The sequence below is a fragment of the Cyrtonyx montezumae genome, unplaced genomic scaffold (assembly GCF_038088225.1).
Source record: "Cyrtonyx montezumae isolate F1298 unplaced genomic scaffold, pur_monq_1.0 scaffold_24, whole genome shotgun sequence".
In the NCBI taxonomy this organism is placed as follows: Eukaryota; Metazoa; Chordata; class Aves; order Galliformes; family Odontophoridae; genus Cyrtonyx; species Cyrtonyx montezumae.
In genome coordinates this window covers 2,470,826-2,498,774 of record NW_027071981.1, presented here as the reverse complement: position 1 = coordinate 2,498,774, position 27,949 = coordinate 2,470,826, and the positions used below count along the sequence as shown (strand labels likewise).

The following is a 27,949-nucleotide window of genomic DNA, read 5'->3' as shown; positions in this document are numbered from 1 at the left end:
TTTGCATGGAAGAAGGGCACTCCCAGATAGCTGATAACAGGCTGCCTTTAACCATCTTAAGAAACACTTCAAAGAAGATGCTGAAGGTGATTTTTAAAGAAGCAGGTGTTGGTTTGGGGCTGCAGAGATTGAAATCTGGGGATTTCTTTTTTGACTCCATTACAAGGATGACAGTTTTAGAAAGTGCCCCGTTGGTATTTCATTAGCCAGAGTTTTAGATGTTGGGTTGCATTTCTTTTGGCCTCGTTGTGTATTAAGTTGGTTTCTCAGATGGAGCGATGCTGTGTGTAACCCATGGGCATCACCTGGGCAGCCATGGGCTAGCCTTAGCTAAACTGCTTATCCTCTTACAAAATGGCTCAGGGGCATTTGGCTCTAGCTTGTTTTGTAGTGGCAGTGTTCAAGGAAAACAGTAACTCTGTGAAGAATGAGGTGGAGCATTTTGTGTTTTGCTTGAAAGTGGAATTATGGTGTTGTATTCTTTAAGCCTTGGGCTAGTGTTCACGTTATGTGGAGTCTTATTTACACAGTCCTGATATTAGTTATGTGCCTCCATGTGTAACTAGTTGCAAACCATGGCTACCCTGTGCGTGTGTGTATCTGTGCGTTTTCCCTTGCAGCAGCAGTGGAAGATGGCTGGCTGCAAGTGTGCTGGTTATCAGAGCTGTCCCTGCTGCCCACCCCCAGCAGCCTGACAGGCTGCTCTACTTCTGCATTCTTCAAGTGATGAGGGGGAAAAGGAAGGGCAGGACCGAAAGGGATTTGGTGCTTACCCCACCCTCAAGTGCTGTGTGTGGTAATGCTCTCTTCGACGTGATTTTCCACTCCCTGTTGCTAACTTCTTTCAAAAAGCCGTTGCTCTCCACCTGAAAGGTCTCAGTTTTCTGTTTGGAGACTCTATCGTTATTCTGCGGTTTTCTGGAAAATCTGTTGAAATCCAGATTTGGTGGTTGATGGATAAGGAGCTGAGTGAAATTTTGTAGCCTAGAACGTGGAGAGAATCACTGGAAAATTGCAGTGGTTCGTGCCTGAATTGAAAGTTTTGAAGTACAGATTTAGTTTTGGTCTGTCAAATAAGTTTTGTTCTGTGCTGGGCTGTGAGTGCTGCATTTCCTGAAGCATCTGACATCTTTGTTCTGTGCGCTAGGGTTTCCAGTACACAGTGAACTGTACTTTTGTTTTCAGGAGCGGTGTGAACACTTCTTGAAGTCGTTTTGATGCTTAAGTAATGAGTCTCAGTTTCCCAGCTAGAATGCTGTGTCCTGGGGACTTCAGAGGAAAACCGAGTGCTTGCAAAACTGCCAACTCCCATCTGCTGGCTTTCAGATGACAGGTTATTTGAGATAGGGGAAGTAGACCTCGCAATGTGAAGGACCGGCTGCGTGATTTTAATGACCTTTACCCACTTTTCCAACCTGCATTGGCAGCAGTCTTCAGTCTTGCTTTGTTTGTGCATTCCTGAAGTGTCTGTGCCCTACACACTGATTGTGGCATTTGACTCCCCAGTAGCACAGCCTGTCCAGCCTTTTCCTGTGACCTTTCAAGGGACTTGCAGCTCTCAGCCCCCACATCCCCGAGTGCACAGGGCCAAAGGAGGCTGCACCAGTAAGAGGGCTGTCTCGTAGCAAGCAGGATAGCAGAGACATAATGAAGTGCTTTTGGGCTGGAAAATGAAGAAACACTGTGGTTCTGTTTGTCAAAAAAAAAAAAAAATAAAATAAAAAATGAGATCAGGATCCAGACCCTGTATGTGAGAGAGGATGTTGTAGGTCAGGGGAATTAAAGCCTTACCATATTAGTGCCTTTATTGTTTTACAGCTGGATTAGCAGTTGAAACAACAAGCCCAAATGTCAGCATTTGTGTTGTTAAACCACACTGTGAGGATGAGGTCTCTCAACCTTGTGTACCACAGCTCATGTAACACGAAGCAGTTGTCTCAGGACTGAGTGTTGAGGGCAGGATGGGAGCCAGCTCCTTCAGATGTTAAGGAACGAGTGGAATGGAGGCATGCATTTTCCAGTCTGTCTGAAGTTTACATTAGCAACTCCTCCAGTTCCGTTGTTCAGTGGAGCTCTGATTTCTATATATATATATATTTTTAATACTTGCAGGATTTGCATTGTGGGGGTGTTTGAACTTGTATGTAATTTTGCACACAGGTAGGAGCTTCTCCTAATGCGTCCATATTGGCTTGAGCAATCCAGTTCTCCTTTCTGTGGAAGTTAAGAATCTCACCCTGATGAGGAAGCAAGATGTATCTGGGCTCTGGAAATTCATAAGGACTTCCAGATCTTCTATCTCAAATGTGAGATTCAAAATGACATGGTAGAAATATTTGCTGTCTATTGAGCTGCTGTTAGGAGAACGCTGAATATTATTCAGAACGAATGCAAAGTCTGGTTACATCTTAATTAGATTTTCTTCCTTTTTATAATAATAATAACAAGTACTCCAAGTGAATTTGTTGCTTAAGAGCTGAATTAATTGCCCTGGCGTGAGTCACCAGTAGGAGAAAAGCAGTACAGACTGGTGCTGAAAGCATCTGGAGGTGGAAGACCTGTAAAAGGGGTAATCAATTTCTGTGCTTGTCCACCCTTGGTTTTCAAACAGGCCTTCCAGAAAGGAGGCAGCTGGTGATCTCGATGTCTTTGATTTTCATACTTGATCTCTCTCCATTTCCTATATACCATTATCTTTTTACCAGTGATTGTGCTCATAAGCCCATGTGGCCTAGTAACCTTGAGATGCAGGTGGCCATGTCTCCTTTTCAGCCCTTTCAGCCATTCAGTCGCACACAGTTTGTCTTAACTGTGAAGGAATCTGCAGTGGGTTGAACTGTGAGTTAGCCAAGGGATACACCACTTACATAAGTAATGAGACCATTTGGGATTGCTGTTCAAAATACGTTTTGTGTAATCATAACATCATAAAACCTCCTGACGATCTGTAGGGTAGTAAGGGTAATGTGAAACTCACGGCAGCTTAGAACATTCAACAGGAGAATAGTAACTCTTGAAGTAAGAAGGTTTACTTTAAAGATAAATGAAACTATTAAGAAGTAATTCCAGATGTGTGGTTATGGCAGAATTTTAGTGATTAGTCTTAGCCCATTTTACATTATTACATTATTGCATTTGAATGTAGCCAATGAATTTTTTTTAAATGAATTCATTCTTTGGATGGAATAAAACGATTTATTTTCTATTATCTGAGAAATAAACAGAGGATAATCTGGTTTATTTATGAAAGTAAATACAAAAGGTCTGACCCCTGGCTATTGCCTTTGAAAACTATCTGAGAAAAAGCTTTTCCTGGTAGCTGATTCTTTCTTGAAGTCATTTATTCTTTTTTGAAGATAACGCCAACCCCTCCACTCCCAAATTATGCAATCTATTTTAAAGAATGCATTGAAATGAAATGGTTTCATCTCTTCACTCTCATAAGATCTTCTGGTATTGTGTCAGCTCAGCAGAAGGCAATAGTGTGTTATAGTTCAGCAATGAAGACAGAAGATTTCAGTTACAAAATCTTTTTTTTGCCCATGGTGACAGGTCTGTGCTGGGTGTGTTGAGGACTGGAGCAATTGCATGCTCCTTATTACTTCACCACTGTGCTTGCTTATCCCTGTAATTGCCTGCTCAGGTTTCCAAGGCCCTTGTGCATGCCATGTAGTCATGTAGGTTTAGGAGGACGTGGACTAGGTGAGAAGTCCCAGTGCATATTTTATGCCTTTAAGCCCTATGTAGAAGCTGCTTGGAGTGTCTGTCTGAATTGTAATGGAGGTGGAACTGCCATGTCTTGTTACCAGTATGCTCACTGTCTTCATATTCTGACAGTGGGTTGGTTTGGAGTCTTCCCTATTAAGACTACTCAGGATGTTGATGGTTGGAAGTCATGTTGCATTTGGTCTCCATAGAAAACACTGTTCCTTTATTAGGTTGGTATTCCAAGCTGAAGCCAGGCTGGGATGTTTAAATCACAGAGGGTGTTTTCCTGCTGGAGTGCAGGCTTTCTTCAGTCTGTGTGCTTCCTGCCTGTGCTATGTACTCCATAGAGATTTCCTGCAAGGGTGTCAGTAGGCACTTTGCACATGAGTGGAGAGTGCTGCAATAAGCTAATGGCAAACAGCGCAGCCCCTCTCGCTTTGTGCTGACTGATCTCTGTTGAGATCATCAGGCAGTGGAAGTGCAACCAAATAAATTGCAGCAGTTCAGTGCAAGTAACGTGTCAGGCTTAAAAAATGTATGGCTGCACACGAGTAACATGAGTAATATATATGAGTACATGCGCATAATTTTTTCACCACGTGTCATTCAAGTGCAAGACTGATTTTGTGGCGTCAGATCACATTTGAGGTTATTAACAGTGAATGTGGCTACATCAAGAGCTCCAGAAAAACTGTAAAACCTTTTTCCCCATAGGGCAGCTGCAGTGGTGGTGTTTCCATTTGTCAAATAGGGCCGTCCATAACTTAAAGACAAAAGTTGGTGTTTCAGCTCAGCCCAACTGCAGGAGTTGCACTTGAGCAGCGTGGAGGTTTCTGCCAGAGCTTGTGCTTGGATCCTCACACTGCTCCCTGTGGCACTGGGCCTTGGGCTGGACCACAGCTGCTGCAGGTCTCCTCAGAATGGTTTTCAGCATGAACTTAGTAGGGCTGTGGTGGCATGTTATGTGCTCAGCTTTACTTTGGAAGATGGCCTGGTGGTTTGTTTCATTTAGGATTTAGTTGTGATTTTTTCATCTCATCCTAGAAGGGCTTTGCTGCAAGGTACCTATTTTATCAGTGTACTGCATGTCTTTCTTCTACATCTCCTTGCTATGGCTGTTTGTTCATTTGGCATATGAGAGAAGTGAGCTTGAGTGAGCTAGTGGAAATGGACATTATTTTTAATGTAATAGCTTTACAGGACCAGCATGAAGATGCAAGTTTTCTAACCGTGTGGTGTGGGTAACAGACCCATTTTGTGCTCAGTTTATTTTGGTTCAATTTTGGTCATGTAAAGCTCAAGAAGGGGAAGAGATTAGGCACAAATTAAAAAGGAATTTATTCTGTATCCAGTTCTGTATATGTCTAAACACAGATGATTGTTGGAAGGGACCCTTAAAGCCCATCTGGTCCAAGTGCCCTGCAGTGCGCAGGGACACCCACAGCTCCATCAGTGCTCAGAGCTGTGCCCAACCTGACCTTGGCTGTCTGCAGGGATGGGGCATCGCTGCCTCTTTGGTCAACCTGTGCCAGTGCCTCACTGCCCTTACTGTAAAAAACTTCTTTCTATCCAGTCTAAATCTCACCCCTTCTGGTTTGAAACAGTTTCCCCTTGTCCCATCACAACAGACCCAGCTGAAGTCTGTCCCCTTCCTTCTTACCGCCCCTTCAGAGACTGTCAGGCCGCTCTCAGGTCTCCTGGAGCCTTCCCTTCTCCAGACTGCTCTCTCCAGGCTGCAAGCAATAGTGGCTTGCAGCATCACTATTGAACCAGCATGTGGCTGCACCCAATTTTTAGGGCCACTGCGTTTACTTTTGCGTTTGAGCTGCTGCTTTTTCAGGGCACGTTGCCTCCTCTGTCGGATGACAACGGATGGGGACAGTTGGAAAGGTCGGGCCTGGCGCTACGTAACAGCCTGACTCGTTGTTTATAGCAGGGTTACTGCGCGGGTTTAATTGGAATTAACCCTGATTTCTGCCTGCGTGCAGGAATCAACGAGAGCCTTTTGTCCAGGCTGGAGGCTGGATCAGGATCAGCGCGAATGCCGCGCAGAAAACCGTCTGGTGCACGATGGGCCTAATCCCGTCCCCTTCCTTTGTTTACGAGCAGCGCCCGCTCCCATCAGAGCCGCTCAGCCCACACAGAGCCCGCGCTCGGAGCTCCCGCTGGGCGCGGATGGCCGGCAGGGGGCAGCACCTCAACGCCTCCTCGGGCCGCCACCTGCTGCCGCCGGCCGCGCCGGGGCGGGCTGAGCGCGGGAACCGCCCGAGCGCGGTCTGGCTCCGCGCTGAGGCGAACGGGGCGGCCGCGTGGAGGGGCGTGTGTGGGGCCGGAGACGTGCTCTGTGTGCGGGAGCAGTCGCTCAGGTGCAGGTGTTGCTTCAGGTCTTGTGTTGAAAGGCTTCTGTTGTTGAAACGCTTACGCGGCTTTTAGCTGCAGTGACCTGAAAAGGAGGCAGTGCGAGGTGGGGTCGGTAATGACGACAGGGCAGTGAGTGTGGACTCACGTTGTGCCAGGGCAGGTTCATGTTGGGTGTTAGGAGCAATTCCGTCCCCAAAAGCAGTGGCACAGCTGCACAGGGAGCGCTGGAGGTCTCTGGAGGTGCTGTGGAGCTGTGGCACTGAGGGACGTGGTCAGTGGGTTCAGTGAGGTTGGGCTGCAGTTGGACTGGATGATCTCTTTTTTCCCCCGCCTTTATGATCCTGTGATTCTTAAACATTCATATATATATTTTTTTCATCAGAATTTTCACCATTTTGTAAAAGCGTCAAGGTTTTCTTAGCTGACTTACCTGTGGGCCCATATGCTTCAGTCATTAATCACAGATCTATAAGAGAGACAGGCTGTCTTGAAAATAGCAATTATGGAAGTGTGTTACCACACCACTTCATGTGTGCTCCACTTCCATTGCGTGGAGCCCAACGTGACAGTTCTACGTATGTCTATGCAGCAAAATACTGGTATTCATAGAATCACAGAATTTATTGAGTTGGAAGGGACCCTTAAAGGCATCATCTGGTCCAACTGCCCTGCACTGAACAGGGGCATCTACAGCTCCATCAGTGCACAGAGCCCCATCCAGCCTGACCTTGACTGTCTCCAAGGGTGGGGCCTGCAGCATGTCTCTTCAATCTCTTGAAGTTTTGCTTTTGTCAATAAGCTCGAACATTACCACTAACTCCCGGTGTATGTTGTCTAAACCCATCACACTATTATATACTTTTGTTTTACAGAGGATTTTAAAAGGAATCTGATGCTGAGAATAGATTAAGACGACTCAGGATGACGACAACTGTAGCGACAGATTACGACAACATTGAAATCCAGCAACAGTACAGTGATGTCAACAACCGCTGGGATGTCGATGATTGGGACAATGAAAATAGTTCTGCTCGACTGTTTGAACGATCTCGCATCAAGGCCCTTGCTGGTAAGTACTCATCACATAGGCAAAACTCTGATACACTGCATGCAAGTGATAGTATGAAATAGTCTGTACTCAGTGCCTTGCGCCTTGCTGGTAAACTAGAGCTGAAATTTTCTTGAGGACAAGTGCAGTTGGACTGAAGGACTTTTGATGTTTATTCCTACCACTGACGTTAGTGGGACATGATGGTCTCATATTGCTCTCTAGGATGTGCTCGTATGTGATGTCTCAGTTAAAAAAACAAAACAAAAAACAAACAAACAAGGATGCTAGAAACCTTATTTAATCTGTTCCTGAAACTACTCTGGTAGATTTTGCTGGCTGGTAAGTGCAGTATGTGTAATTGAAGGTATAAAATTTCTGGTATTCTCTGAAGGCTTGCAATAGCTAGCCATCTGTTTTTATCCTGAGTAGACTCTTCAGAGAATCATAGGATCCCTACAGTTGGAAAAGACCTTCAGGGTCATCCAGTCCAACTGCCCACCTGTCACCAGTCGTTCTCACTAAACCATGTTCCTCAGCACAGTGTCTCAATGTTCCTTGAGCACCTCCAGGCTCAGTGACTTCACCACCAACCTGGGCAGCCTATTCCAGTGCATGATCACTACTTCACAGCCACAGCCTGAGACAGTATTATATAGAGCTCTCCTCTTCACTGCTTGGTAGAGGATAATTTCATTCCACTTAAAACTAAAATGCAGGCAGGGAATTTATTTAAATTCCTTGTAGTGTTAATTCTAACCCTCCTCACTCGATTTTCTGGAAGATGTGTATGCTTTTTTGTGTTGTAAATAAGCCCTTCTTTATGTAAGAAATTTCTGGCACTTTTGAAATCTGATTTTACTGTAGTATTATGTTTAGAGTATATTAATTATTAATATTTAGAATATTTCACTGTAGTAATATAGTTAGAATTCTGAACTACTACCATAACACACTATTTGTTACTCTCATCTGATGTTAAACATCTGGGTTGTGTGTTTACACTGTTTTGGTTGGTTGTCTGTGATTGGTAATGACATTAGTTTGCAAGAAAGAAAAAGCAGAAGGATAACAAAGTTCTGCTTCAAAAGGTCTCCATTTAGAGGTGTTCAGAGCATCTCACCTGCCCTGAAATGGAGGAATGTGGTATTTGGAGATGGTTGTTATTTAGTAAACAATGCTGAAACTGTTGATCTTTTTCCCAAAGAAGCAAAGCTTCTGTAGTGCTTGCTGTCATCTACTGAGTTACTCTCAACAGCAGAGAAATTAAATTTAAGCGGGTCTGCCTTTCCTTAAAACATATGACTGCTGCATATTAAAGCTTGTACATTAACCAAATTTGTTTATGTAGCAAGGAGATTATGTCATGTCCTCTCAGCTCTGAGGCATTGCCCTGCAAAGCAATTTTTATGCATTCTGTAAATGATTTCCTGACTCTTATGGTAGTGTGCCCACATTCCTGACCTCTGAACAAAATGCCTCGGTGGTGTGGGGTGCACTGTAAGAGCAGAGGACAGCTCAAAATCTGCTGAGCTTTCCACCATTGAAGTTTCAGTTACAGGGACCATTTTAAACCCAACGTTTTATAACAAGTTGAAGCAGGTTTATTAAATTTGCTGTACTGAGACAAAGGTATCACGTGTTTAATCTGTGATTCCAATGAGACCGTCTGAAGCACGGCGTACCTTTCTCCTCTCCTTGCCAGCCGTGGGAATGCATTAGATGCTGAACACCTTTGTGTGCTAGGATCAGGTTTGGAGCTGAGTAACAGGGTAATGAAATCATGCAGGTGGGCAAAGAGCAGATCATATAACCCTTGTTGAGGGAAGTATCTGTATCAGCTTAATGGAACTGCTTGCAGAAAGGGTGTGTGTTATTTAGGTTTTACTGTCTTAAGAAGTCTTGTTAAATATACAGCAGCTCATCACAGCGTGCGTTTGCAGTTACAGGTAAAATGTGAGACTTGGGATGGGGCAGTGCAAGGTGGGGTCAGAAGTAGCCTGATAGATATTTATGAGAGGAGTTTGGTGTAAACTGGCCTAAAACAAGAGAGTCTTGACCTGAGTTATTTAGTTGGACCTCATTTAAGGATAAACTGCATTTTATTCCTGCAATGTTAGTAGATGTGAGCTGTGTTACACTCTTGGTTTGTGGAAGTGCATTAGTCGAAATCTCGCTAGCAGGATTTGGGTCCCACATCTTACTGCTGTCTGTTGTTCCACTTAATTTTAGAGTAAGCAAAGCTTCCCACCTGAGTAATGAATAATAAACATGGAACTCTTACTTCAAGAAATAATGCAAGGAAAGTGCTTAAATTATTTAGACATCCTGGAACAAATACCAATTTCAAAGCAAACAATTTTGCTGAGGATTTGATTCCAATCTGTATATGATCATTGTCCTAGAGTATGATGCATTTGTTTTGTGTAAGCTTTATGCACAATCATTTTAATTTGATATGCTTCCTACCTGTGGTTCTCTACTGTTCGTGTTGATACTACTGTGTGCTGCCAGAACTTTGTGCATGCTGCACTGCTGCAGCACTGCTTGAAATCCTAATGATGATGCAGGGAGAGAGGAATGAGGAAAGGCTTGTGTTGCAAATGGGAGGTTACAGTTAAAGACTAAGCCATGTTACTTCTGGCACCATTCAACATACGTTTTCTGGTGGATAATCTTTCCTTGTGTCTCCCCAGAAGGGCAGGTGCTTGCTTCCATGTTGTAAGCACTAGGGAACTGATTCTCAGCCTGGAGCTGGAATACTAATTATTTTTCTTGTTGTTGTCTTTGAATTGAGACCGACTCAAGCTGTCTTGTAATTCAGCTGCCTGTCACAGCATCAGACACAGTAATCACTGTGTGAAAGCCTGGGCTTGTCTGCACCATCAAGTTTTTATGGTCAAATTTCACCACTCTCTGAAGGCAGAAGTAGTCATGCACCATCTGTAGGGCCCCAATTCTCTGAAGAGCTACCAAGTCCAGTCTGACTTAAAAGGATGGCAGTTCTTCGAGGGCACCGGCATCATCCAGCACCCTGATTTTGGATTGGTCATCTTCTGACAACAGCACTCTTCTTTTTAGAGGTTCCAGATCAGTCAGATTGAGTGACTGCCTGGGAGAGCCCAGCTCTTTCTTTTAGTAGGTCTTCCTTTTGTTGAGCTGATGAGGCAAATCAGAGAAACATCCGTATCATGCCGGTTCTGAAACACATGTGTAGCACTATCTCCTTATCCTAGTAAAAATAAAAAGTTTTTTATTCCTCTGTTGATAAGATGCCAGAGTACAACTGCCATAAGTATTTCATGCTGCTTGACTAAGGGCTGTGTATTCAGTGCAAGCATCTTCTGTCAGCATTCTTCATCAAACTGTGAAATGCCTCTTCTGTGAAGCTTCCATCTTGTGTTGATTCTAGTTTACTGTAATTCAAATGAAGCTTACTTCCTTTACCTTAAAGGAAAAGGATGGAGAGCAGGTAAGCAAGAAGCGAGTTCTGAGGCAGCACTTGATATTCTGTTTGGCCCCATGTTCTAGCAGGATGGTGAAATATTTAAAGAGCAGTGCAGGAGATGAGTGGTCAGAATAATCAATATGTATTGGAGAAAAGCTTAGTTAAAACAGGTATGATAAATAATAGTAGAGAAACACTAATATCAGCACAGCAGCTAACTGGTATTATTAAAGTGGTCTGTATACTGTGAATACAGTAATGCTAATGATGAGTTCCACTTAAAACAAAGGAAATTGCTGTGGAACTCAGCTTTCAATCAGAATTCAGATTTGAAGAAGATATGCAACCAGATTGATTGCCATTCGTGTTGAACTCACTCAGCAACCAGTATGGGACGAGGGTAACTGATCCCTACTTTGTAAATTAAGAAACCCTGCTGTAGGAAATCATCTTTCACCTGTCCTTGTTCTCTGTGGTTCTTTGGAAGGTCTTGCTGTAAGACCAGGTAATTCTACCTGCTCTGTAGAAGCCAAAAAGAGATCATGTTTGTGCAAAATTCTTCATTCAGAAGCCCTCAAGTGTCGGCTTTCGTCCATCGAGGACCATTAGCTAACAAGATTTGCTGTGCAGTGCCTTGGCTCACAGAGCTCTTACGAAAGCCTGTAGAAGCTGTTCAGTTGTTCTGCAGAACTTTTCACACTCTTGGGACTGTGGCATTCAGGTGTGTTGTGCTCACCAACTCAGATGCTGCTTTCAGGCAGCATGAGAATTGTCACCTCCAGAACTTTCCCTTTCTTCAGTTAGCTAATTCAGTATTTAAAAATACTTGTCTGAAGGAGTTCACTTTTCTGCTTTTCATTTGTATTCTGTCCTTTTGTTGTCTGTGTTCACCTGAGAGACCAGAAGGTCTGTGACTCAGCTGTCTGGTGTATGAAGAAAAAATAGTTGCCAAGTTTATGAAATAACAGAGGTGTATCCTCTTAGGGCAGAGCCAGGGAAACTGTTGCTTTTACAGCTCCACCTAGTTTACTGTGCATAGGTCAGGACGCTTCAGGTGTTCATGAGCCTCCTTGGGGAATACAGGTAAAGGGACTGCTTTATGAGTAGAGCCTTTCCTTGGTTATCCCTCTGACGCAGAGAAAATGGGCTTGTAATTCATGCTAGTAACTTAGATTCTTGAGAAGCAAAAAGGGAAAGCCACTGAACTTGTTACTGAGGTTATACTGTTGAAAAGTTTTGTTTTCAGAATAGAGGAATATCTGTTTCTTGAGGATTAAAGAAAGGTAAAGAAAACCTCTGCTAAGTCTCACATGTGAGGTCTGCTAGCCCTATCCTTAAGCCATTCCCCCAGCTGCACCAGTGCAGGAAGTTGACAGAATAAACCTGCAGAAAAGGAAAGTCATGCTTGCAGTATTCCTGAGGTACTGTGCACCTGCAGGTCCATGCTGCCCAGCACCTCTTTTAGCAAAGTTGTTACTGCTTCAACTGAGAGAGGAATTCTGCACAGGCAGACTGAAGTTTTAGGTCTCTTTTATTTTTTTAAGATGACAAAGCAGTGTTTTAGCTTTCAAGATAACAAATGTTTTTATTTTTTGGCTTTGAAGGGAGGAGCGTGTTGAGAATAATCTCTTGCAGTATGTTTCATAAATATCTGAGGTATCAGGCATCTGATAACCAGTTCTCTGATTTTAGTAACAAGTGCTTAAGGAAAGGAAAACCTGCTTCATACTGATTCCTGTCAGTATTGTGGAAACTTGGGAGGCAAATGGAGGTCAAGTCTGAAGGGCACGTTCAAGATTCACCTCACATGAAACAGAAATAACCATACAGCAATGAAACCACAGATGCATCTCCTCAGCATGGGCCTGGGCAGTGCTGGTTTAAAACATGGTGTTAAGTCCAGCTTTAGCAGCCAAGGGCCCTAAAGTACAAACTTGCTTCCAAATAGATATAGAAGTGCGTACTTTGAAAAATCTCATTCTGCTCAGAAGATGATGAAATTATTTCACCAAAAGCTTTTGCAAGTGTGGACCTCACCCAGTGCTTTCCTTCTGGATTTCGTCTGGAACAGTTCCTCATCTGGAGTTCCTGAACTGCTTTACTTAACCAGCACCTGTAGGAGGCTTGTGTTGAAAACAGGAGTAACATTTTGCGTATTATGTGGCATGTAGACATCAAGGGAGAAAGCGTGATGTTGGTGAAACTGCTGTTAGCATGTCACCTGCTGTGCTGTCTGTGCCTACCAGTGAACGCCGTGCTTTCCTCATAAAACAAGGAAAGCTTGACCCGTCAGTGCTGATGAATGTGTTTGCTCTTTAAGTTGCTGGTGAAGGATTTTTCTGAAGCAAATCACAACAAAAGCAGATAATAAATAATTTTGTTCTTAGCACTTTAATTTTAAAGATAACAAATAGACCGATTTCAACCTGCAAAGGCATCATTGCATCCATGCAACATAAAATTACATTCAAGTGAACAACTCTTCAATGATATCCCATCAAAAATCTAATTAATACAAAGACCATTTGTATCTCACTGCTGTAGTAATACGATTTTGGTATCAGTTCTGCGTAGTTTGAAGTTGTCTTCTCCCTTTGAATCAATGAGTAGTGTTCAAATCACTTGGGGGTATAAGCCTGATCTTTGCAAACTAACAGATACCAGATCCGTGGGCCAGTGTAGCTGCCTGAGCGTGGAGCAAGGCTTCTGAAGAAAGTCATGCTGAGTGTAATTTGTGAATTATCTGGAACCATGCATGCTTGTCTACTTGATGAATAGTATTTGTGATTGCATGGTAGGAGAATGATGCATGAAAGTGATTGCATCCTTGTGAATAACTGATCCAGCAGACATTGCTCAAGCAGAAAAAGTGGAGCTGGAAAATGGGCGTTGAGCTGCTTTGGGATGGGGGTGGAAAAGGAACACTTGCTGACAAGCTGCACAGTGTGGAAAGTCTGACAGCTGCAATCATTTTACATCTCTGATTACATTCTTTCAAGACTAGGCAATATCCAGAGATGCACTTGGGAGAGTGTAGCATCTTGCTAGTGAATGAGGCTGTACTGACTGATCTCTGAATCCCAGGAAGTCCTTGGACTAGAGCACAGGTAGTGCAGTTTCTCATGGAGATCTCCAGATGTATCCCAGACCTCAGTTCACAGAAGGTTGAATCTATGCTAAGGTCAGCAATGCAGTAATTTGGCAAAATGAGGTTGAAGAAAATTCTTGTAAATGTAGGACATCTGAAAAAGTATTGTAGTTGAAAAATGAATAAATAATAAAAAGCCATCTGTACTTAGAGTACAAAGAAAGCTAATATATGTATGCGTATGCACACACAGTCAGCATGTCTACTTTTAGGATCTTACCAATGAAATACCTGTGAGAGTAGTCCTGAAAGCACAGGTGTTGCACTTGTGGTCTCTGTGCTAACCTTCATGGTGTGTTTCCTGACACGCACTGATTTTAGGTGTGTTGCTTAACTTCCACACTGGCACAGCACAGCTCTCTCCTGTCTATTTTAGTTTTCATCATCCATTCATCACCATGGCATCAGGAAAGAGTAAAAGCACCAGGGGATTTGCTTTTGGTTGCTTGCAGCAATGGGATGAGTGAGATACAGTGCAGCAAGGAAAGGCAGGGTAGGCATTGTAGAGTCAAAAACAGACTACTCCAGCCACTTAAAGAGCAGGAGGATCCTCACTGTGAGATGCCTGCCCCATAGTGAGAGCTCAGCCAGAAGCAATAGCAGGGCTGGGGCAGAGGGTGCTTTAGGAGACCAGCCAACCAGCTTGTCTGTTGGTAGCGATTGGCATTTTCCTGCTGGTTTCTGTGGTACCACACTGACTTCCACCAGCTGGGTATCTAACCCATATGGCCACCACAGGGAACCCGATCATTATAGTCTTTTTAGTCTTAACCTTTGCTGTTGGAATCAGTGTTTTAGAGATAATTAATACAGAGAAACCGTGGGATGACTGTTAATGACCCTTTTTTGAAATAATACAATTGTTCTATATATTTTGCTGCATCATGTTATTGGAAAGGATTTCTTGCTTTAAGAAACTGAGTGCCAATAATGGCAACGTTGTTTTTTTAATTTGTGGTTTCTATCAGGGACGAGCTTGGCTGAGGATGCACTTAAGAAATGAGTCATGAATCTGTCATGTAAAAGATGTATTTCCACAAAAGATGTGTATGCAGAAAAGAGTGTTCTTGTCTTACATCTTCAGCATCTAACTATCAGTGTCTCTGCATTTATTTTATTTATTCAGCCAAATCTGCAATGTGCCTTGCATTTTTCCTTCTATTTGTTGCTTGGATACTGCATGAAAGTACTCCTTGAAGTATAAATAATGTCTAGCAGACCATACTGCAAAGCAAAACACAGTGCAGGATTAAATGATGTTTACTAATTTCTGTTAACCTTGGAGTTCTTCTAATGGAAAAGAATTAGTGATGAAATCATCCCCTCAGATCAGAGCTTTGATTCTTATCTTGAGGTAGTATCCTGGAGAGATATAAACCCAGATTGCCTTGATTGGAAGAGACAAAATGAACAGGAGCAGAGACCAGACAAGTACAGAGAGTGGTGCAAATTTATTTCCGAGTGCCACTTTTTTAGTTTGTAGCATTCTTCCTAATAGCTTTGATCTCTTCTAGTGAGCAGTGCTGACATGTTTTTTTTCCCTGATCACTACGTGTTGCACAATGTGGATTTGTTTTATATTGTTCTACTTTCTTTCAATGTCATTAAGACTTTGGGGTGGATGTATACACAGACGGCTCTTGTACGTATGTAAGAATGAAACATGTGGCTTGCTGTAGAATAAGAACTTGATTTCAGACAATTAGTATTTAGTCAGTTGATCATTAAGATTTTTTTTGCAGTGACAGGCAGTTGCCAGATGATGACATTTTGTGGGTGAGATTTTCCCTTGAAGGAAGCGTTTCATTTATGTTAACTTCAAAAACGAAGCTTTCAGCTCCTAGTTCTGCATCTAGGATTAAAAACAAACAAAACCAAAAAGAAGACAACTTCTAGCACCGTCTTGTCTAACATTTTTCTGTTCTCTCTCTAGGAACAGCTCAAGCCTATACCTAGGCTGTTCTGGAGCTCTGTTGCTTAGGTATAAGAGGAACTCAGGCTCCTTATGGAGCCCAGTTAAGTTCAGAGGTTTCTAGTTTAGAGGCTCGAGTTTCTCCGGTTATGTAACAGGCAGAGCAAAAAGATGCCTTCTTATTTCTTTCCCCTGTACTTATCACCTATGAAGTGGCTGGTCACCATTAGGATATATTTCAAACATTAATATTACCGCCCTGCTTTCCCTACTGAATATGGGAAGCAGGGAAAATGATAGAAATAAATAATCTGGCTTATGGAGGTTTATAAAGATCAGGGTGCTCTGCTTATTGTTTTCACCCTGTTTTCATTTGGCTGACTAGTAACAGAAGATTGAATTTGCATGCCTGAGTGATTATGATGCAGCAGTAGTGCATCTCTTCCCGTGTATGCGGTTGATCTCAGGGGAAATAAAAAAGGAAAACAGGACAAGTGGGGAAATTAATTCAAGGAGTGGTGAAACACTTTCTTCTCCCTGCATATAACTGTTGGTGCAGTTCAGTCAGAGGAGGAGAGGGGCTGAGGAGAGGCAATAAAAGCATGACTTGTTAAAACAGCACATTAAAACTTGAAGAATTTTCTGGAAGAAAATCAAGAAGTGCTTTCACACTAACATTTCAGAGAAAATGAGTACGTTAACTTAATTGTGTGCCTTACTTGATTTTAATAGATTTACTCGTCTAAATCATGTAGCAAACTGATAGCATTTTGTGGCCCACAAGGAAAACCTCTGTCATTTTTGGGGCTTTTTCCTGCGTTGATATGGAAAGCAATACTGCTCAGAAAAAAAGCCATTTGGACTGGAAGACGCACTAAGAGAAACCATAATCTCTTCCAGACATGAAATGCTCAAAGCCTTTTCTCTGCAGGCTTTTCTGGCAAGCGCTCCACTGCTGCTCTTAGCAGGGACATGCTCTTGCAAAAGTCATGTCAACTTTCCTGTTAATCTGGCAGTTGTGAAAACTGTTCACACTTGAAACCTGAAACCAGGTGGAACTGACCCAGTTTCTATAGTAAGCTGACATTATGGGCTGATTTGTCAGAAGTTTTCCCATAGGTTTCGAGCCACCTTTGTCACCGCATGCAGGCTCATCCTGAGCCCAGGTCTGTGCCAGAGACCAAGCACTGAGCTGCTGGAGACCTGCCTGGGCCTGGCGGGAGGGAGGTGTGTGCAGGTCCTTCAGTGACAAAAGTCTCTGTGGAGTCCTGCTTTTCAGTCTGCCCGTCGCCCTCCCGGTGGCTCTCCCAAGCCTGCTTGTGTCATGGAGAACATATCTGGAAGGGACTTTTGTCACGGACCTAAAACTCCCTTTAAACAGAGGCATTAAACTACGGTTCTGGCACAGAAGCGCTACTGATGAGGAGCGCTGTTTGGTTTGTGTATAGGTGACCGTCTGAGGCAGTTGCCAAGTGTCCCAGGGGATGACAGGTTGGAAAGGGGAACAGACCTGCTCCACCAGCGCCTGCAGTGGGGAGACAAAATGAAGTTGGCACAGCATCTCGTGCTTGGTGTGTGGGCTGCTCCTCTCTGCGTTCCAGCATCTTGTGAGCAAACTGCAGGGAAGGCAGCTAACTCTTCAGGATTCATCTTATGCAGATTGTCAAATGTGATAAAAATAAGTATTTCCAGAACAATCCACAGCAAAAAAACAATCTTTCCTTGCTGAATCGATTGCATATGTAAGGAGTGATTCTCCTTTTACCATGCAGAATGAGATATTGGCAAGAGGAGTGAAGAAAGGCAAATGTGATGGAGTTTTCAGGTCTTAACTGTGGCACTAGAGGGGCTGTGTGAGAACTTAAGTCCCATTCAAGAGAGAATAAAATGTTATATAGTTTTTGAGGCATTTTAGATTAATAAATCACCCTTTTTATCTTGCAATATTTTTTCTAGTTAGTCATCACATAGAGAATTTAGAAGAGCAAATAAAAGTAAGAAAGAAAGACAAGGGTGATGATTAACCAGATTTGTAATTATTGTAAGCTCTGGCGTGCATTCTGCTTCCCATTAGAAAGATGATTGTCTTTCGTGAAGTTGTAAAATCACATCTTTGTTTCAGAACACAGCACTGTAAATCCTGTATTTGTTTTATGGTACCCAGGGAACATTTTGTGAATTACCTTCTTGGTTTTTCTCATCTGCAATTAATGAATGTGATTTGTGGGTGGGCCTGTTTGGAGATTGTGTCCACCACAAACATTATCTCCACTGTCAGCCCAGGAGAGCCAGCCAGTACTGGTTAACTTTATTAGTGGAAAACAGCGTAGAGAGATGGTTGGATGAGGTTATCAGGCAGTTTCTAGCTATTCCAGTTGTGTAGCCAGACTGTGTGAGTGCTATTAATGCTGCCAATCTGGCATTTTCTGCAGAAGTTAGGAACTGGATCCTTAGCCTGGAAATTAGAATTTTTTGTCTATACTTCTTTTGAGAATATGTTGTTTGGTTATGGGTTTTCTTTTGGCTGAGAGAAGTGATGGTTTGGTTAAATCTTAGAAACATTGACAGCTAGGGATTTGGAAGGCAGTTTTGCTAGATGTAACATCAGTTATTTTCCATACAATTGCTTTGTGGGTAGGAGCAACAATTCAACAGCAGTTTTGAGAAGCTGTATAAAAACGGGTCCTGGGTCAGATCCTTTTTGTTCTGGGGAAAGCACCTGCCTCCAGATGTTGCTTCTACATTCATATTGTTACTGTAATCAACCTCTTGTTCTCCTTGAGGCTTTGCAAAGCTTTAATCAGATCAACTAAGTCACACAATGCATTACTGCATGTATTTATGGCTAAGTGGATAATCACCTGTGCTTTTATTTAATAGCTCCTAACAAGTACACAAGTAATGGAAGCCATCATTACCAGTCATGCACTATGGGAGAGGTACAATTCAAAGAATACAAGCAGAAACTTGTATTTCAGAGCTGTAAGAGAAAAGTAGAAGCGAAATTCAAGAGAAGAAATCCCTGCTTGATTACTAGATGTTAACACGTGATTTGCCCCTTAGTTTTCTCTAGCACTGTAATCAGTGATGAATTGCACCATGGGCAATTTCAAGCTGGGTTGATTTGATAAGTACTGGCCCGAGTGTGACTTAAGTTATCCTATTTGTGGCCTTTAAAGTACTAATTCCACTTCGTAACAAATAATCTAATTAGTATTGTCAAGGGCTTAGTCAAAGAGAAGAAAGAAAATGAGTGAAAACTGGGTATAAAAAAGGGCTTTGTGTTTGTGAGACCCTTGTAATTGATTCAGTGCTTTGCTACAAACAGCAGTAAACTGGTCTTAAGGTCACTAATTTGGAATCAACAGCAAATGACTGTATTAGATCTGATGTTACTCAAATAAAAATGGGAAGTGGCAGGGTGCCCATTTTTAAGTTGCTACGTGTGGTGTAGAGTTTCACAAATACGAGCTGGTCCCCATTTTGCTTTGCTCTTCCTTATGAATTACCACCAACCTGTTAAGTGGAGCCCTCCAAAATGTCCACTTGAGGCCCAGCAGAGCACAAGTAATGCTCTGGCAGATGAGTCAGCTGCACTGGGTGACTGGGGCCAGCCCAAGGAGCTGATATCATCTTTAACAAAGTCTGTCACATCTGTTGCTTGGGAACCTGTTGTTCAGCCCAAATGCCAACCTGGATGGTACATAAAAAGAGGTCTGAATTTCAATGATGGAGGCTGAGTTCTCCAACATCCTAGTGTCTCTGTTTCAGATCTTGAAGAAATTTAACTCAATTCAAACACAAATTCTTCCCTTTTCCTTTAGCTTTCCCTTTGTTTGTGGTGTAGTTGCACTGCTTGTCCTTGCTTCAGTTCCATTACCTTTTTGTGTAGCACTGAGTGCTGCTTGGCAGGCAAGAACTGGGGGCAGGGACGAAAATTCTCAAAAGCCATCTTTTGTTCAGCAGTGCTTGGGAGCTGCGAGCTGACCACACTGACTTGTCCCACATTGGATGGTCTGAGGTGTAAATTCATGCATGTGTTGTTAATGTTTTACGGCAGGGTGGGGAATGCGTGACTGTGTTTTATATGGGTCAAAGACAGACGATTATTTTTAGTTATTAATGTTTCATTTTTTGTAATATTTTACTTCTCAATAGTTCTGATAATGGCCACGTGCTTTATTGTGTCCCCTGCCAAAGGCGCTGGGAAAGCGTTCAGGTGGGGAAGAGCTCCTGGCTCCTGATTTATGGTCTTAAAGATGTTAAAAATACTCCAGCTGTCCCGTCACTCTCTTAGACCTTAGGGCTGCCTCCTGAACTCACATAGCAACACCTGTTTGCTCAAGGTGGGACAGCAGTGAGCCGATACGCCTGCAGGTAGGACCTGGCTGCCTGCCTGCTCTTGAGGGGATGGGTTTCCTTTAATTATGACATAGATCAGGCGTTGCAGGCAAAAACTGCCATCGGTAAAAAGCTGCAGGAAAACATCTGCAACAGAAATGAGTCCGTCCTTTGGCCCTTGGAGCTTTGGAGGAGCCTGTGGTTGTATATGACCAGCTCTGTTTCTCCTTCTTCCCCCTCCCCCATCCTGGAAGTCAGGTGGCTGGCAGCTCTCCGCACAGCTCTCCGCGTGCTGGGGGACAGCTGGCTGCACAGGGATTAGCAGGGGAAGGTTGAGCAGGAACGTGGGGCTCACTGTGCCAGCACATTGTTGTCCATGGAGGAGCATCCTGCCTGCAGCAGCAGCTAGTACAGGTGCTTCCTCGATTCCCTTTGTGCCTCCCAAGTGCTTTTTGTGGGGCATGAGTCTGCAGCACCTCGCTCCGTGGTACAGCAGTGTTCCAGCTGTCATGTCTTCTCTGGGCACCTGAATGGGCTTTGGGTAGTACTGAAAAGGTTGGAGTGTGTTAGGCTCTACTTGAGGCCTACTGTAGCGCCAAAAGTCTTACCTAAACACAGCTATATTGATACGGAGGGGCTCACTGGAAGATGCTGGCAGAAGCCCTTCCACATTAAGTTTACAAGAAACTCTGGGTTGGAGGTAGGTTTTTGTCTCAGCGTAGTTAAAGGCTATAAATATTTTAAATGTATTTATGGCCTTGGGAATGATGCATCAGGCGCTTTCAGCTCACTGAGGATTTTTTATTTTTTTTTAAACCCCAGCTTCAGCTGGGAAGTGCTGCCTTAATCCCTTCTCCCTGAATTAACGCTGCTCACAGCTGGACCTCTTGCTGTTTGTTCCCAGTCTCACTGCTTCTTCCCAGTCGGTCAGTGACACCTGGTCACCTTTCCAGCTTGCACCTTGCTGGAGCTGGGGCTGCCGTCAGCCCGTGGGTGCTTCACCCACAGGAATTGTCCTCAGAAATTACTGTCTGACTGAAAACTTGTGAAACTGCGGCGTCAAAACAAAGGCAACATTTTGAAACATTTAAGGAGGAGATGGAGTGGGAGGGGAAGAGAACATTGATTCAATTGGGAAGGAATTTGGAAATGCAAGAAAAGAAAAAAGAGAAAACATTTGTGTGACTGTTTTATCAGTTTAAAAAGCAAATGGGCAAACGATGCAGATGTAGGATATAAATGCAGAACTGACCTTTTCATTTTGCTTGTGAATAAGTGAGGGAAGGAGCTCATGGCCCCAAGGGAAAGCTGACCCATCCTAAAGCCATCTCCAGGAGCTGCCCTCCAGGATGCACCGTCAGACACAGGAGGTGCTGGGCACAGCGGGCACCTGCGCTCACGTTCACAGGAGATGTCAGGATCCTCCGTGTTGGCAGGTGACATGAAATGGAGCAAAAGGAACTGGCTGCTTACAGAACCCCTTCACAAAGGTTTCGTTTGTACCCGGCATGCTGGAGAGCACGTTTTTCTTAGTCCTCTCCTTGCCTGCTGCTAAATACTGAATGAGCGCTTCTGTGTGCGTGTTGCTTTTTCAAGCGAACGGTACTGAGAATAAATGGAGTGCCCTCCTTTTCAAGCGATAGTAATCTGAGACTTTTCCGTTACATGAGGCTCTCCACAGAAGCGTGTAATTCCACCAGCTTTGTTTAGGAAGATACCACCGGCTCGTGTGGTGCAGCGGGGTGCGGGCAGCGACCCCGCACGCGGCCCTTGGCTTGGGCGCTGCCACCACGCGGGGCACTGCCAGTAGAAGGAGCCTCCCCGGCGTCCCAACACCAGCCCCGTTCTTCCCCAGCTCCACCGCCCCTTCGCCCTTGGTACAGCCTTCGTTTCCTCTACCGTGCAGTATGGTAATCAAGTGACATCAGCCTCCGCCCGGGCGGCTGCTGATTATATTACAAACCCGCCGCGAGGTCTGAGGTGTGCGCGGCTCCTGGGAGCGTTGCTGGGACGGCTGCGCGTGGCTCTGGGCTGAATCGCAAGCTCACTTTTCTTTAGGCTAGTTTCACCAGAGTTGGGCATTTGAAACCAGATTCAAGCACTGCAGTGGGGCAGAGAAAACAAAAACACCTACAGACCTCCTCGTGGTGACGTTTGAATCCGTTACAGAAGACGTACCCGCCAACCCACACCACTGGATTTTGAACTGGAGCTGCTATTTGCTTGGGGCTCAAGAGAGCGTTTTCTCAGGGACCAAAGCCAAACTTCAGAGGAAGCTGGGATTTACCTGGATGTGGGGTAGAGAAACCTGTGGTTTCTTTATGCTGCAGTTCATCGTATCCCTGTGTCACCTGTAAATGGAATTACAAAAATCAACCAGTATGCCTGGGCCGTTGTCCCCAGGATACGCAGCTCAGGTACCCTATAACTATAATCAGTTAGAAGGAAGATTCAAGCAGTTACAAGGTAAGCCCATGCTGTTTTGTGTGTATGTTTTGTTTTGTTTTTTTTTTCTTTTGGAAGTGTTGCTATGATATGATCCCAGTGAATACGTTAACCTGGGCTTGTTCTCCTTACCGGGAGGCAGGAACGACACAGAGTCCAAAAACAGTGCTACAGCACAAAGCTCTGCGTGCTTTTAAGAGCTCCTGTGCGACTTCGATCTCTCTGAAGGTGTCCTCAGTCTTACACACTGTTACGGGGTACATCCAGCTGTGAGCACTCTGCTCACAGAGGGGAGAGCTAGCCCAGACCAAGTCCCTTGGAACAGTAGAAGGGAGAGTGAGGAAGTGGTCGTTCTGTTTGTTTTAGCCTTAAGTGAGATACAGTTGTAACTATGGATATTAGTTGTGAAATCTTGGCTTTGTTTGGGTGCAGTTTGCAGTGCAGCAGCTCTGGCTTCCTGTGTACCTCCTGTGAAGACGGGTAGGGTAGCTTGACTTCTTCAAACCAAGGGCAGTTGCATCATTTCCAAACAAAATCCCTAGCTCATTATGATAGTAGATTACTCTGAAAGCTTTTGCATGCTTTAACGTTCTCAATTTCCATCGTTTTTTACCACTTCACTTTTAGACAGAGGGAATGTCCTGGAGTGCCTTCCCATTAAATTCTCTATTTGTGTGAGAAGGGAACTTAGTAGCCGTTTCTTTTGGAGAATGGTATGTACTCGGTAGAGGGAAGGCCTCTGAGCTGGGCTGGAATCCTAGGTTGCTTGTGCTGCAGTGCAGCAGGATAGCGCCCATGTCTCTCTGCCTTGGGCACAGGAATATCAGCACTGCTGTTTCTGTGTAAGGCAAGTCTTGGGGATGAATGAATTCTGGCAGTGCAGTTCAAAATCAATCAGAATTCTTAACCAAAACCTAACCTCCTCCTCCTCCATAGCCATGTGACTGTAAATAATGCTGGAGCAGCCTGAGTACAGTGAAGTTCATCCCTTCTGTGCATGTTTCTTATTTTACGCTGGTCTGTACCACAGTGTGGTCCTGTGGTTCCTACTGGAGAAGGAGGAAGAGCCTTGGTTAGCCTGAAGAAAGTTCCTAGCTGCTGGCTTAAGGAGGGAGGCAAGAAAATCTTTCATTCATAGCACTTTGTTTATCTTGTAAACTGGCTCACAGTAGTGGCTGCGTTCTGGATGCAGTAAGATGAAATGACAGCATTTTAAGCACTGATAACTGAAACGTTCCTCAGGCAAGGCATATAAAGTCCAGGCTCCAAACTTACACATGAGGGAATACATACATTAGAGGTTTTATCTTGGACATCTGTCAGATCTTAGGCTGCGGTACTCGATTGGAAATGAGAGAGGTAAGCTTGCGGCATGGAGGAAATCTAGTGGCTCACACCTCTTTCTGTGCTGGTGAAGGTAGCAGTCTAAGGAAGGCAGATTTTATCATTTTCAGGGTCACTGCTTCAGGAATCCATTATCTGCATGTTTACATGATGATGAAAGAAGAAAGCAAACCACAGTGTTGAAAGCAAAGTTTACCCCGCAGTGGAATGCAGTATTGACTTTTTTTTTTGGGGGGGGGGGAGGGGAAGACTGCAATACTCTTAAATTTACTGCAATTTCCTGTTAGGAATGAGATAATACATTGTGTTCTTCTGGAAGTGTAAGCAGGGACTTTGCAGTAGACCATCCCTGGCTGTTTATTCACTTTGCAGGCAGGGCAGACAGGCTTGAAGACTAGTGCTGACGATGATCTCCTACAGGGTGGAGCTTACATACAGGAAATGTTTTCAATTGATGCACTAGATACTCCATGAAATGCTAAATAACCGTAGAAAATACTGCATGCTGTGAAGGGAGTGGCCTGACTGCTGACATTGAAGGTGTCTTTCCTTGGATTAATAGGTCTTTGTTTGAAGAGTAGCTGAGAGCTGTTATTGAGAGTCACTGTACTTTGGAAGTGACTTTTGTCTCCTTGCTGGAAACTCCAGTGGAACTGTAGGGTGCTTGTGGCACTGCAGAGTGCTTGGTGCAGCAAGACACGGACTCAGGAAAGCTGAGCTGAGTCCATATATAGTACTCTTAAACTACAATGTTATCATCGATTAGAAGGCGTATGAGCAAATCACTCTCTGATCTCACCTCTCCTATGGTTGGATGGGTTTGGCTCGGAGAGTTTCGCTGAGGAAGGAAAGAGAAGCTCAGAGTCAACCAAGTTGTGCCCCCAAATGCTAAACAAATGATCCTGGTAAACCTGTTAGCCAGGGAGGACAAAGCAAATTCAGATGCAGATTCAAATGACCACTTAGGCACTCCTACATCCCACCTTGAAGTGGTGATTTTTATGGAAACTTATGAAATTCGGCTATGGTGACAGAGCCTTCTGGGCAGGTTTCCAGCCTGCACCTGGAGTCACCTTGCTGAGATCCCTGCTCCTGCATGCCTCCGGGGGTCCCACAGAGGAAGGATGCAGTGGAAGGTGCTGCTAGGAGTGCACCTGAGGATCGAGGCTGCTTTGTGTCAGAAAACACTGAAGTTCTGTGTTGAGATTCTGCAGATAGTGGAGATGCCTGTTAAAAGTGGCCATGGCTGGAGGAGGAAAACTAGATCATCTCCAGGATTTCTCAGCATACTTAATCCTTGTGAGAATTTCAGTGCAGGTGTGGAAGGAAAAATACTTTAACAAGTCCTGTTTTCAGTAAGCTTTGTCAGTTCTTATTATGGTTAGTTCACACTGTCCTGGAATGATAGGCAGGAGATGGTATCAGTGGTTGCTATCGTTTAAACCTAGGCGTGGAGTTCTGGTTCTCACAGCCAGTTGTTCAGTAAAAAGAGATCTGGAGTAGAGCTGCTGTAGCTCTGCAAGTAAAGACAGGACCCCAAAACTTGTTTGTGGAAAACATGTTGCCATGTGGCTTATGCAGGGCATGGCAGTGGAGAAATTCATCCTGTTCAGCTGAGCAATTACATGACAGGCATAACAGATAAGTTACACTTGTAAACCAAGAGATCACCTGTGATGCATTAACACTGCAGGATCCTGTGGCTTGGCAGGGATATATAGTTGGCAGGAAGAGATTAATGCAAGTCAGGAATTTGGGTAGATTCCTGTTGCTGCATCACCTTCCCCAGCAAGGGCAGGTCTGGGTGCTAGGGGAGATGAGCAGCTCTCATCACTGCTCACAGACTCCTTCCCATCTGGATAACTGACAGCAACGTTCCTCATGGTAATTACAGACTGAAATCCTGGGGGAAGGGAGTGAGCTACATTTGTGCTCCAGAGGAAGGCTGGCTTCCACTGGAGCTCTGTGCAGTGCCATGCAGTCTGTTCTGGTTCTGTTAGGTTATTTTAATGTTACATTTCAGATAGGAAATACGATTCCTTGTCTGCAAGAAAGCCTTGTCCCTATTTCCCTTCCTATGCCCAAGGAGAATCAGGAGCTACGGCTGTAATTGACCAGGGAGCTGAAGGATCAGGCCTCAGGTAGGGCAGCAAAATCTGCTCCACTCAGGATCCTCTGGAGTTATGTGGGTGCCTTTGGAAAGACAGCTTCAACAGTTGCATTCTTTAGTGCAAGATTTACGCATTAAAGGATTTTACAGTCACTTGCTAGCAGTGACCTGCATAGCTACAGGCAGCAATTGCTGAAGGATGTCCTACTTTGTCTACCAAATTGGTCACTGGCATTTCTTGTCATGGTAATTTTCCCTAAAGGGGAGAAGGGGAAAAGGCTTAATTTTATTTCAGATGAAATGTATCTGGTTTACATGCTTTTTTTCTCCCCTCTCAGACCCATTTGAATTGCAAATATGCTCCTATGGCAAATTCTGCTTGATTTTCTGCTGTCTGCAACCCTTCCAAAATCTTCATGTCACGTCATTCTTCAGCTCTCTATTTTCAGAGAACACAGGAGCACAAGCTGAAGCGTTAGAAGGGCTGTCAGATTTGCAGTCTTAAATGACCTCAAATGCAGCATGTGTTCCTGTGTTAGCTGGGCCCTTATTCCTTCTGACTTAAAGTAGTTCTGCAAATGTGTTTTTATGCTGGGGGCATTTTAGCTATCTATTAGATGGTAGCTGAATTTTGGTGGAAGTCTTCTTTGTCTAGAAATGTTTCAAACAGACACTTGTTTGGAAAAGGATATAAAAAGTGCTTTTGCCACTCAATCGAGTGTATAATTTTGGGATTTAACTTAGAAACGACAGGGTGAGTGTTATGATTAACATATCTGGGTTCTCCATTGAAAGGCACATTTGTAGCAAATCACTAGTTAGGACTTGTATTTGATTCTTGTCACCTTCATGCCCTTCCATTGGATAGGGACTGCTGAAATCAGTACAGTCAGTTTTAGTGGCCACGCTTATTGTCCGTTATAAGACATCTGACTCTGCGCCCACACTTCTCTTATTTTTGCTATTAGGTGACAGAAAGCAGGCTTACTCAGAAACATCTGGATAGGGTCTGTGAAGGCTAAACTTGAAAAACACCTAGGAAACTCTAACATGTGAACATTGGACTCTCGTTGTTTTCCAGTCATGATGTTAAAGTCAAAATATAAGTGAGATTTTTAGGAAAACTTAACAGAAAGTTCGTGGCAGGAATCTTTCTCCAGAGTGAATTGAGAAATGCAGTCTGACATGTTAGTGCTTTGTATTTTCTGTTCCATAGGGCGTACAGGGCTACGTGGCAACTCCATCTGTACTGCTAGATGCTACTGTGGCTCAGGGTTAGCTAAAAGAGGGCTAAGATATCACTTCCTGTTGGAGACATCCCATAGATTTTTGTAATATCTTAGGTACTGAAGGAAATGACTGTGTCCTCAATTTCTGTCTTTTAGAGGTTCTGAACTCTGTATCATGTCTTCAAAATTCTGAGAAGTTTGTCCTTTTGGTTGTAGGCTTTGATACTCGTGAAGTTGTAGAGGGCAAATTAAAACAGTGCATGGTGGAGTATTTCTGTTAATGCGGTCAGTAATGATACAGAGTTGAAAAAAGTAAATGTTTAAATTGGATTTGGCTCCTGACTGAAATAACTGAAAACTCTCAGCTCTGAGCTGTTGCCTCAGCTTTGTGTGGCAGTCTCTTCAGTTTCTGTTTAGATTGTTTACGATGTTAGTTTTTGACTGTTTGGGTACGGAACTTTGTTTTCAGACAAACATAAAACTTCAGCTTTGGAAGATAGCGGGGTTTCTCTCATTATTTTTTTTTTTAAGGCAATTGCTGTGCACCTTGGTGTCTCCGAAACTGTGAAGTAAACAAAGCTTGTAAGGAAATACTGTCATACGGGACAGTAAGGTGATCCCTGAATAACCCAGGGGCCATTTGTTGCCTTCCAGAATAGTGACTTCATCTGTGGGATGTAAAACCCCATAGCTCTGCAAATCTGGAAATACAATGACTTGTGCTCAGGAGGGAACTGGTTTTTATGTTGCTGCACTGGGTGCCTCCAATAAGCTAAATGCCACAGAGAATCCCAGTGCACCGTAGGCATGCTGTAACCGTGTGCAGGAGTGTCCTGGTCCAAATATTTCTTCTGT

At 43.8% G+C, this 27,949-nt stretch overlaps 1 protein-coding gene across 2 annotated transcripts in view; it reads left to right on the top strand.

Moving 5' to 3' along the window:
• Window positions 1-27,949, top strand: part of SPTBN1 (spectrin beta, non-erythrocytic 1) — a 121,701-nt gene that overhangs the window by 28,328 nt on the left and 65,424 nt on the right. The window contains exon 2 of one of the 2 annotated variants that reach the window (XM_065739439.1): window positions 6,942-7,138. In XM_065739439.1, the coding sequence (XP_065595511.1) occupies window positions 6,991-7,138 (148 nt within the window). In that variant the 5' untranslated portion in view covers window positions 6,942-6,990. Of the gene's footprint in view, window positions 1-6,941; window positions 7,139-22,139; window positions 22,433-27,949 lie in introns of those variants that run through there. The other variant, XM_065739440.1, reaches the window with a different exon arrangement.